We start from the raw sequence: 12,043 nt of genomic DNA, 5'->3' as shown, positions 1-12,043 counted from the left end.
AATATCGAATAGAATATACTATGAATATCATGCATTTTTCAAAGCAATGGACATTTTTGGAATATTTTAACTAATTACAAGCCAAAACACATTTTATCTTCTTTATTTGCAAAAGATATCGTTCGCGGAAAAAAGTTTCGAATCATCAACCTCAAAATGTTACAGTTTACGTTTTTGAATTGGGTTGTTTAAATCCAAAAATCCAATTGAATTCCATCCATCAGTTATAGGTATGCCCCTTTAAAAGCCAATTACAAATAAAAAATCAAGAAATAAAATATAAAAGAATTCGTGTGTTTATTATTCGGAAAAAGTTTAGAGAAGAGAGAAAATTGGAAAAAAATACTTGTGTGTTGACTGTTATTTCATTAGGAATTGAAGAGTAAAACATCACGTGAAAACAGTATAGAAGATGTCGTCAGTAAAGATAAATCGCGATTCTATCTATAGTCCAGTAGACAATTACAAAAAAGTTCAGCCTGCTGGAAAAAATTCCGAACTTGATGAAACTTCTACAGGTTGTTCGGGGGGGTTGTGGAATGACTCTGTCAAGTTATCCAACACGAGGACCCTGTGCTAACTGGAGGAGGGCCGAAGAACCTCAACATTTCCGGACTTTTTTCAGTTTTTTGCTCATAAAAACTAAACTAAATAGTTTTCGACAAAAACGTTCATTTTCGCAGTTGTAGAACACTAAATTCTCTACAAAATTGTATCCACAAACTTTTTTGTGAACCTTATATCAATTGAGATGCAGTCGATGAAAATTCTAGTCCAATACACAAAGCAAAAAAAGTGGGGGCTGCTGGAAAAAATTCCGAACTCAATGAAACTTCTACAGATTGTTCGAGGGTGTTGTGGGATGACTCTGTCAAGTTATCCAACACGGGGACCCTGTGCTAACTTGAGGAAAAATAAACAGATATTGAAATAGATATCTCAAATTTAATAAGTAGGAAATTCACAAGCAAAAAAGATGAAGCTGATGATAAATTCCAGGCATAGAGTTTACTATGTATGTCTCCAGCATAGTTAAATGACCTTGTCGGATTTTGATATTTTTTCAAATCCACAATTTAACTATATCGTTATGAAAATGTATATTTTATTGAATGAAATATATTTATTTGAGTGATTCTCGATTGAATATACAAATTAGAATATTTGGAATCCGACATTTTTTCTAATTGTCGAATTCAAAATAAGCAGAATATATATTATTTTCTGTATCTACCTGCTGAAATACAAGATTTGGCAACTTCTGCTCTCCTAGTGTCATCGGTGGTTTCACATCGTTTGGCGCGCTTGAAGTTTGTTTTATGAATTTCTGATATATTTAGGTATTTATTTCAATATATTTTGGGTTAATATGAAACGTTGATTCATTATGGGACATAAGGCATGCGTTCTTCGTGGAGAAACTTGCGAATTGAGTGAAATATCGTATCACTGATATGCATTCATTTCCGCGCTCTTCATGGTAAATTTGATAGTTCATGTTGGGGACAAAATTTGCTTACAGAAAATGACATATCGTCGGCTAAGAGTGTAAATCTGCTAAGTCCATTTTGAACAATTTCACAGGAGACCAAAAAAACCGTACAGTACAGTGTTATAATAATAATAATAAGAGAGTTTATTCATGAAAATACATTCAATAGAGTTTATTGAATGTATTTTCATGAATAAACTCTCTTATTATTATTATTATAACACTGTACTGTACGGTTTTTTTGGTCTCCTGTGAAATTGTTCAAAATGGACTTAGCAGCAGATTTACACTCTTAGCCGACGATATGCTCCCTCTATCTATGTTTATTACTCTAAGATTCCAGGAGGAAGTGTGCTCCTACCAAATTATTTCGATGCAATTTGAACATGACATATGCTTGTTCAACGATAGCGAGTCTCTTGGAGCTATATTATGACTTTCTATATTCAACCAGAATAAGAAAATTCAGATATGTTAGGTAAGTCACGTATTCCATCTATTTCCGTTTACGATTTCTACGGTCATATCTGCCGAGCTCAGTTTTGAAGCGATAGCATAGTTCAATTCTTATTGCTATGACTTGACAGCCTGATTCACTTCCTCATTTTACATGCGCCATCATTTCGCCGGACCATATATGTTGTATATCTGAGTCGACCCAGAAAATTCTGACATAGCTCCATATATATTGCTATCCAGTTGGAGAGCACTATTCCAAAGAACCGAATCTCAAAAACCTATATGTATATGACACATAGACAAATGAAACGTCGGCAAGGCTTCTCGAAATGATCAATCGTTTACAACGTTTTGATGGATATATCTCCTTGTCTTCTGTAAGATCATTCTGAAACTCAGGGTTTGCTCTTCATACTGACAAGTTGATTATGAAAGGTTTTCTAATAAGAGGTTTCAAATTGAAAGTCCGCTATCTGGGCAGCTGTCACTTTTGAAGTGTTGTTTTGACATTTGACAAGCAAAAACTAGGCCATTACTAAAAATGGAATGATACATGCATCATTAACGCACTAAAATTGTTAAAATTCTCTACTGAAATGATTAAACTTTTGCGGTCACAGTTCGCAATCTTCCTGTGTTAGGCCGTACTATTGAAGAAAACTCAAGTTTGTTGATTCCTCGTCGATCTTGGGAATTAGGCATTCCACAAAAGACATTTCACTTTTTAATGCATGAAGTCCCGAAACTGTAGTATAGGTACAATTCCAATATTAATGATTATTGATAAACTACATTCTGTTATTAATAACTATGCATATAAGCCGATGCAGACAGATCCATCGAGAGTGCTAGAGAGTTTTAGATTTGGCATTACTGCTTTTCACGACATAACTTATCTATCTCATATAAATGTACAAGTTGGTGATTCTGTGAATAAATTCCCTCTGATACTCCCATGAGTATGTATCTCATTTTCACCCTGCATGAACAATGAAACTGAAACATGGCGATCCTGCCAGTTACGTCATATGATGATCCTGCCAGTCACATAAGGATTTGGTGAATGAAAATTGACATACTACATCCGAGATTACAACACATCTGATGAATGTGGGTTTTTTAGAGTCGAAGAAAGCAAACATAGCATCTAAGCAGGCATCGACGGAATAACGCTCACTCTTGTAGAAGATTGCTGCTTTCATAGAAGACTAGACGAGAAGGCCAAAAAGAAGCCATAAATGTGTATGAGTGATAAATAAAAAAAAATCATGATTTGAATGTTTAAAATTATGACCTTATAGACTTCTATTTTCATTTTAAAGTTCAATAAACTCAAGAATTCACGCCTTTCGATAATCAGCAACGTCGTATATTCACTGATTGGGACGTTGAAATAATAATAATAATAATAATAATAATAATTTATTCATCCATAGCGACATATTACAAATACGTATTGGACAAGTCAATAAAACAACAATAGAAGGAAAAATTTCACATACTAGCCATTATTTAAAACATATTAAGTATATCAACTTCCTAACCTGATATGCTTACAACAATCATAATATTCAGATAGGGTATAGAAACATTGAGACAATAAGAAATCATTAACTGCCCTTCTGAAACTTTGTACACTTTCAATATCCCTATAGGTCTTTGGAAGGGAATTGAACAACTTAATTCCCATATATCTGGGAGACCTCTCATATCCCACCAGAGTGTGACGTGGTATGATTAGTAGCGAAGAGTGTGTTGTTGAATAAGTATGATTGTAATTCATACGCAGAAATGAACCTTCATTAGTTTTCACATATGTTATAATTTCCAAGATGAATTGAGATACCACTGGCAAAATACCAAATTTTTTGAAAAGAATAGGTGAAGGTATCAGTCACAAGGAACTATTTATGTATAATTTATTCAGCAGCAACGTTTCGGGAAATTTATTCCCTTCCTCAGGCTAAAAACAATTTTACCTAAATTAGTAATGGGTAGCATGAGATCTTGAATATGAACTAACTAAAAATATACTCTCAGCAAAACAATATAGAACAAACACACAGGTTCACCGTGTATTACAATTGAAAAAACAAACAATCAACACTCGAAACTGGAACATAAAAAACGCAATTGAAAATTACACCAGCTCACCTTGTGAATAAGAAATTACGATGTGAATCATTTGAAGAAATTCAAATTCGTGGAGAAAATAAAAATAACAATTTTCTTTCATCTCGGGGATCCAAACAAACTCTCTGACGTATCGGTCGCAGGTTCATCCATTCGAATGTAACACAGAACTGCACCAGATGGAAAGTGATATGTCATGAAGATTATAATTTTATTTCTTTATTCAGGTTCGAATATACGATGTTCAGTGAACCTATATCAGACCGCGCATTGATTGAATTCGGGTGTCTCTTGATGAAGAGCATCTCTTTGAAATTACGTTTGAACCAATTGTTCTCCCTGGTCAGAATTTTCGCGTCATCAAAATCAAACTGATGTCCCTCAGACATGGCATGCTGTGCAAGCGCAGTTGTGTTGGATTGTTTCATGCAATCTGATTGATGTTGTTTAATCCTGGTACCAAAATACTGTCTAGTTTGTCCGATATATGTACCTGTACAATCTTTACAATTGACTCTGTAAACCAAACCCGATTGCCTGTAATCCGGATCCCTGTCCTTAAGTTGGGAAAATAGTTTTCTGACGGTCTTATTATAATATGAGACGATAATTGATGACGAATTCCTCATAACTTTTATCAACCTCTGGCTTAATCCCGGTATATAAATAAGTTTATTGTACTTTTTATCAGCACCATCCGAGTCAGGTGGACAACTAGGAGTCACCATAGGAGTAGAAGTGTGAAAAATTCTACTAACAAGGCTTCTCGGGTACCCATTCTGAATGAGTAAAGTTGCTTGCTCTATAAAATTTTTTGTATGGAATGACTCGTGAGACATACCGAGGATCTTATGTCTTATGGATTTGATTATTGCAATTTTTTGGGATGTGGTATGTAACGAACTGAAATGTAATGTTCTGTGAGAAGCAATAGGCTTAGAGTATAAATCGGTCTTCAAGTGTCCGCCCTCTCTTATGATCCAGACATCCAAAAACGGAATTCTACCATTTTCTTCAATTTCATGTGTGAATTGTAGGTCACAATGAAAGCTGTTAAAAATTCTCAAAACAATTTCTATTTTATCACGAGGGACCGCCATGATTATGTCATCAACATAGACAAAGATAAAAGGTATAAAAAAGTCCAATGACAACAGAACAAACTTGATGAGATTGTTCATAATTAATTCAGCTAAAATCGGTGAAGCCGGGTTTCCCATAGCCGAGCCTCTGACCTGTGCATAAAATTTTCGATTATACTGAAAATAACTATTTTTGAACACAAAGTTGACTATCGTAACGATGATATCTAGAGGAATATCTATAAAATTCTTGAATACAGGCCAGTTTTCATGTAACAACCGTATCACTAGATCTTGGGGAATATTCGTAAAAAGAGATTTCACATCCACGCTTATCAAGACATACCCCTCAGGAATGTCTGGTATAGTACCAATTCTAGAAATGAGATCGACAGAGTTTTTAATCGAGTACGAGAATAAGGGTCTGATTTTTCCCAACATAGCGCAAAGAAACTTCGAAATATTATATGTAGGTGCATTACAACAAGATACTACCGGTCTCAGTGGATAACCTACCTTATGAACTTTAACTAGACCATAAATTTTAGGGGGAATGGAATTATACTTTCTCAACTTTTTTCCTTCACTATCTGTTATTAGCAAACAAGTTTCTAAATGTTTGACAAGTTTGTTAGATTCAACCTGGATCTTGATTGTTGGGTCCGATTTAAGAGGCTTATACGTTACAGAATCCGAAAGCAAATCCATCATTTTTTGTTCATATTCAACTCTATCTATTAAAACAGTTTTGTTGCCCTTGTCAGCATTAACCACATATATGTCTGGATTGTTTTTGAGGTAATTACGAGTTTTCTTGAAAATGTACAGTAAATATCTGTGAAAAATATCAGATGAATTGGTTTTGAAGTTCTTATAAAAACCGTAGATTATATTACATAATGTTGCACGTAAACCATTCTTATCATCATTATTAAGGCTATCATGAGACATAATAAAGTTTTCAATATCCGACAACAAATCCAACCAAGGGAAATCTTTAATATCATATGGAAGAGAAAATTTAGGACCTAATGATAATAGTTTGGTCACAAAATCAGGAATTTGTTTGGTAGTCAGGTTCATGAACCAACTAGATTGCGTAATCAAAGATGGAATTGTAACAAGTTTAGTGAGCTGGTGAAACTTTTTGACATTACAATCGCGAACTCGTCTGAATGTTAAGTGAAAAAATTTATTTTGATATTTCATGAAATTGTTTACTACATCATGTGGAACTGAATCGCCAATAACATTCTTATGATGTGCAATATTTTTACGTAGCTTATCAATCTTCCAATTCATGATCTTGATTTCCAAATTAAGAATGTCATGTCTCAGCTTCTCAACTATATTGGATACTCTCCGGTTATAGGAATGTTTTTCCTGACATAAGGAATAAATACATCTCACCTCGTTAACAATATGTTTGGGATACACTCCATTTTTTCTACATCTCAACAAAAATATTCTATTATTGATCGCTGCAGCTAGCCTTCTGTTGTCCTTAGACCATTCTTTGAAGTGGACCACCATGCTAATACCATATACCGTCAAAATATGATTGAAGAACCCCATGTCGAAAATTATGCGACCAATGGTATCAATAAAAGCACTTATCGTTCCTAATATCAATAGAATAGGTGAAGGTATCAGTCACAAGGAACTATTTATGTATAATTTATTCAGCAGCAACGTTTCGGGAAATTTATTCCCTTCCTCAGGCTAAAAACAATTTTACCTAAATTAGTAATGGGTAGCATGAGATCTTGAATATGAACTAACTAAAAATATACTCTCAGCAAAACAATATAGAACAAACACACAGGTTCACCGTGTATTACAATTGAAAAAACAAACAATCAACACTCGAAACTGGAACATAAAAAACGCAATTGAAAATTACACCAGCTCACCTTGTGAATAAGAAATTACGATGTGAATCATTTGAAGAAATTCAAATTCGTGGAGAAAATAAAAATAACAATTTTCTTTCATCTCGGGGATCCAAACAAACTCTCTGACGTATCGGTCGCAGGTTCATCCATTCGAATGTAACACAGAACTGCACCAGATGGAAAGTGATATGTCATGAAGATTATAATTTTATTTCTTTAATCAGGTTCGAATATACGATGTTCAGTGAACCTATATCAGACCGCGCATTGATTGAATTCGGGTGTCTCTTGATGAAGAGCATCTCTTTGAAATTACGTTTGAACCAATTGTTCTCCCTGGTCAGAATTTTCGCGTCATCAAAATCAAACTGATGTCCCTCAGACATGGCATGCTGTGCAAGCGCAGTTGTGTTGGATTGTTTCATGCAATCTGATTGATGTTGTTTAATCCTGGTACCAAAATACTGTCTAGTTTGTCCGATATATGTACCTGTACAATCTTTACAATTGACTCTGTAAACCAAACCCGATTGCCTGTAATCCGGATCCCTGTCCTTAAGTTGGGAAAATAGTTTTCTGACGGTCTTATTATAATATGAGACGATAATTGATGACGAATTCCTCATAACTTTTATCAACCTCTGGCTTAATCCCGGTATATAAATAAGTTTATTGTACTTTTTATCAGCACCATCCGAGTCAGGTGGACAACTAGGAGTCACCATAGGAGTAGAAGTGTGAAAAATTCTACTAACAAGGCTTCTCGGGTACCCATTCTGAATGAGTAAAGTTGCTTGCTCTATAAAATTTTTTGTATGGAATGACTCGTGAGACATACCGAGGATCTTATGTCTTATGGATTTGATTATTGCAATTTTTTGGGATGTGGTATGTAACGAACTGAAATGTAATGTTCTGTGAGAAGCAATAGGCTTAGAGTATAAATCGGTCTTCAAGTGTCCGCCCTCTCTTATGATCCAGACATCCAAAAACGGAATTCTACCATTTTCTTCAATTTCATGTGTGAATTGTAGGTCACAATGAAAGCTGTTAAAAATTCTCAAAACAATTTCTATTTTATCACGAGGGACCGCCATGATTATGTCATCAACATAGACAAAGATAAAAGGTATAAAAAAGTCCAATGACAACAGAACAAACTTGATGAGATTGTTCATAATTAATTCAGCTAAAATCGGTGAAGCCGGGTTTCCCATAGCCGAGCCTCTGACCTGTGCATAAAATTTTCGATTATACTGAAAATAACTATTTTTGAACACGAAGTTGACTATCGTAACGATGATATCTAGAGGAATATCTATAAAATTCTTGAATACAGGCCAGTTTTCATGTAACAACCGTATCACTAGATCTTGGGGAATATTCGTAAAAAGAGATTTCACATCCACGCTTATCAAGACATACCCCTCAGGAATGTCTGGTATAGTACCAATTCTAGAAATGAGATCGACAGAGTTTTTAATCGAGTACGAGAATAAGGGTCTGATTTTTCCCAACATAGCGCAAAGAAACTTCGAAATATTATATGTAGGTGCATTACAACAAGATACTACCGGTCTCAGTGGATAACCTACCTTATGAACTTTAACTAGACCATAAATTTTAGGGGGAATGGAATTATACTTTCTCAACTTTTTTCCTTCACTATCTGTTATTAGCAAACAAGTTTCTAAATGTTTGACAAGTTTGTTAGATTCAACCTGGATCTTGATTGTTGGGTCCGATTTAAGAGGCTTATACGTTACAGAATCCGAAAGCAAATCCATCATTTTTTGTTCATATTCAACTCTATCTATTAAAACAGTTTTGTTGCCCTTGTCAGCATTAACCACATATATGTCTGGATTGTTTTTGAGGTAATTACGAGTTTTCTTGAAAATGTACAGTAAATATCTGTGAAAAATATCAGATGAATTGGTTTTGAAGTTCTTATAAAAACCGTAGATTATATTACATAATGTTGCACGTAAACCATTCTTATCATCATTATTAAGGCTATCATGAGACATAATAAAGTTTTCAATATCCGACAACAAATCCAACCAAGGGAAATCTTTAATATCATATGGAAGAGAAAATTTAGGACCTAATGATAATAGTTTGGTCACAAAATCAGGAATTTGTTTGGTAGTCAGGTTCATGAACCAACTAGATTGCGTAATCAAAGATGGAATTGTAACAAGTTTAGTGAGCTGGTGAAACTTTTTGACATTACAATCGCGAACTCGTCTGAATGTTAAGTGAAAAAATTTATTTTGATATTTCATGAAATTGTTTACTACATCATGTGGAACTGAATCGCCAATAACATTCTTATGATGTGCAATATTTTTACGTAGCTTATCAATCTTCCAATTGATGATCTTGATTTCCAAATTAAGAATGTCATGTCTCAGCTTCTCAACTATATTGGATACTCTCCGGTTATAGGGATGTTTTTCCTGACATAAGGAATAAATACATCTCACCTCGTTAACAATATGTTTGGGATACACTCCATTTTTTCTACATCTCAACAAAAATATTCTATTATTGATCGCTGCAGCTAGCCTTCTGTTGTCCTTAGACCATTCTTTGAAGTGGACCACCATGCTAATACCATATACCGTCAAAATATGATTGAAGAACCCCATGTCGAAAATTATGCGACCAATGGTATCAATAAAAGCACTTATCGTTCCTAATATCAATAGAATAGGTGAAGGTATCAGTCACAAGGAACTATTTATGTATAATTTATTCAGCAGCAACGTTTCGGGAAATTTATTCCCTTCCTCAGGCTAAAAACAATTTTACCTAAATTAGTAATGGGTAGCATGAGATCTTGAATATGAACTAACTAAAAATATACTCTCAGCAAAACAATATAGAACAAACACACAGGTTACCGTGTATTACAATTGAAAAAACAAACAATCAACACTCGAAACTGGAACATAAAAAACGCAATTGAAAATTACACCAGCTCACCTTGTGAATAAGAAATTACGATGTGAATCATTTGAAGAAATTCAAATTCGTGGAGAAAATAAAAATAACAATTTTCTTTCATCTCGGGGATCCAAACAAACTCTCTGACGTATCGGTCGCAGGTTCATCCATTCGAATGTAACACAGAACTGCACCAGATGGAAAGTGATATGTCATGAAGATTATAATTTTATTTCTTTAATCAGGTTCGAATATACGATGTTCAGTGAACCTATATCAGACCGCGCATTGATTGAATTCGGGTGTCTCTTGATGAAGAGCATCTCTTTGAAATTACGTTTGAACCAATTGTTCTCCCTGGTCAGAATTTTCGCGTCATCAAAATCAAACTGATGTCCCTCAGACATGGCATGCTGTGCAAGCGCAGTTGTGTTGGATTGTTTCATGCAATCTGATTGATGTTGTTTAATCCTGGTACCAAAATACTGTCTAGTTTGTCCGATATATGTACCTGTACAATCTTTACAATTGACTCTGTAAACCAAACCCGATTGCCTGTAATCCGGATCCCTGTCCTTAAGTTGGGAAAATAGTTTTCTGACGGTCTTATTATAATATGAGACGATAATTGATGACGAATTCCTCATAACTTTTATCAACCTCTGGCTTAATCCCGGTATATAAATAAGTTTATTGTACTTTTTATCAGCACCATCCGAGTCAGGTGGACAACTAGGAGTCACCATAGGAGTAGAAGTGTGAAAAATTCTACTAACAAGGCTTCTCGGGTACCCATTCTGAATGAGTAAAGTTGCTTGCTCTATAAAATTTTTTGTATGGAATGACTCGTGAGACATACCGAGGATCTTATGTCTTATGGATTTGATTATTGCAATTTTTTGGGATGTGGTATGTAACGAACTGAAATGTAATGTTCTGTGAGAAGCAATAGGCTTAGAGTATAAATCGGTCTTCAAGTGTCCGCCCTCTCTTATGATCCAGACATCCAAAAACGGAATTCTACCATTTTCTTCAATTTCATGTGTGAATTGTAGGTCACAATGAAAGCTGTTAAAAATTCTCAAAACAATTTCTATTTTATCACGAGGGACCGCCATGATTATGTCATCAACATAGACAAAGATAAAAGGTATAAAAAAGTCCAATGACAACAGAACAAACTTGATGAGATTGTTCATAATTAATTCAGCTAAAATCGGTGAAGCCGGGTTTCCCATAGCCGAGCCTCTGACCTGTGCATAAAATTTTCGATTATACTGAAAATAACTATTTTTGAACACAAAGTTGACTATCGTAACGATGATATCTAGAGGAATATCTATAAAATTCTTGAATACAGGCCAGTTTTCATGTAACAACCGTATCACTAGATCTTGGGGAATATTCGTAAAAAGAGATTTCACATCCACGCTTATCAAGACATACCCCTCAGGAATGTCTGGTATAGTACCAATTCTAGAAATGAGATCGACAGAGTTTTTAATCGAGTACGAGAATAAGGGTCTGATTTTTCCCAACATAGCGCAAAGAAACTTCGAAATATTATATGTAGGTGCATTACAACAAGATACTACCGGTCTCAGTGGATAACCTACCTTATGAACTTTAACTAGACCATAAATTTTAGGGGGAATGGAATTATACTTTCTCAACTTTTTTCCTTCACTATCTGTTATTAGCAAACAAGTTTCTAAATGTTTGACAAGTTTGTTAGATTCAACCTGGATCTTGATTGTTGGGTCCGATTTAAGAGGCTTATACGTTACAGAATCCGAAAGCAAATCCATCATTTTTTGTTCATATTCAACTCTATCTATTAAAACAGTTTTGTTGCCCTTGTCAGCATTAACCACATATATGTCTGGATTGTTTTTGAGGTAATTACGAGTTTTCTTGAAAATGTACAGTAAATATCTGTGAAAAATATCAGATGAATTGGTTTTGAAGTTCTTATAAAAACCGTAGATTATATTACATAATGTTGCACGTAAACCATTCTTATCATCATT

The 12,043-nt window shown here is 34.5% G+C and overlaps 3 protein-coding genes and 1 long non-coding RNA gene across 6 annotated transcripts in view; all 4 read right to left on the bottom strand.

The window, feature by feature from the left end:
• The window catches only part of LOC123682716 (inactive rhomboid protein 1), a 267,242-nt gene that overhangs the window by 104,195 nt on the left and 151,004 nt on the right, over positions 1–12,043 (bottom strand). The gene's annotated exons all lie outside the window — the stretch shown is intronic.
• LOC123682719 lies at positions 3,361–4,292 on the bottom strand. The gene is made up of 2 exons (XR_006747858.1): positions 4,106–4,292; positions 3,361–3,914 (listed from the first exon to the last, which is right to left on the bottom strand). It is a non-coding gene; the product is annotated as an uncharacterized LOC123682719 (long non-coding RNA).
• On the bottom strand, positions 6,831–9,226 carry LOC123682717. The gene is made up of 2 exons (XM_045621477.1): positions 7,080–9,226; positions 6,831–6,888 (listed from the first exon to the last, which is right to left on the bottom strand). The coding sequence occupies exon 1, from the start codon at positions 9,221–9,223 to the stop codon at positions 7,262–7,264; it is 1,962 nt and encodes a 653-aa protein (XP_045477433.1). The 5' UTR covers positions 9,224–9,226; the 3' UTR covers positions 6,831–6,888; positions 7,080–7,261.
• LOC123682718 lies at positions 9,805–11,284 on the bottom strand. Its single transcript, XM_045621478.1, has 2 exons — positions 10,053–11,284; positions 9,805–9,862 (listed from the first exon to the last, which is right to left on the bottom strand). The coding sequence occupies exon 1, from the start codon at positions 11,249–11,251 to the stop codon at positions 10,235–10,237; it is 1,017 nt and encodes a 338-aa protein (XP_045477434.1). The 5' UTR covers positions 11,252–11,284; the 3' UTR covers positions 9,805–9,862; positions 10,053–10,234.

This window comes from Harmonia axyridis, chromosome 6, assembly GCF_914767665.1.
Source record: "Harmonia axyridis chromosome 6, icHarAxyr1.1, whole genome shotgun sequence".
NCBI lineage: Eukaryota > Metazoa > Arthropoda > Insecta > Coleoptera > Coccinellidae > Harmonia > Harmonia axyridis.
The sequence above is the reverse complement of the archived record's forward strand: the minus strand, read 5'-3'. Positions and strand labels throughout refer to the sequence as shown.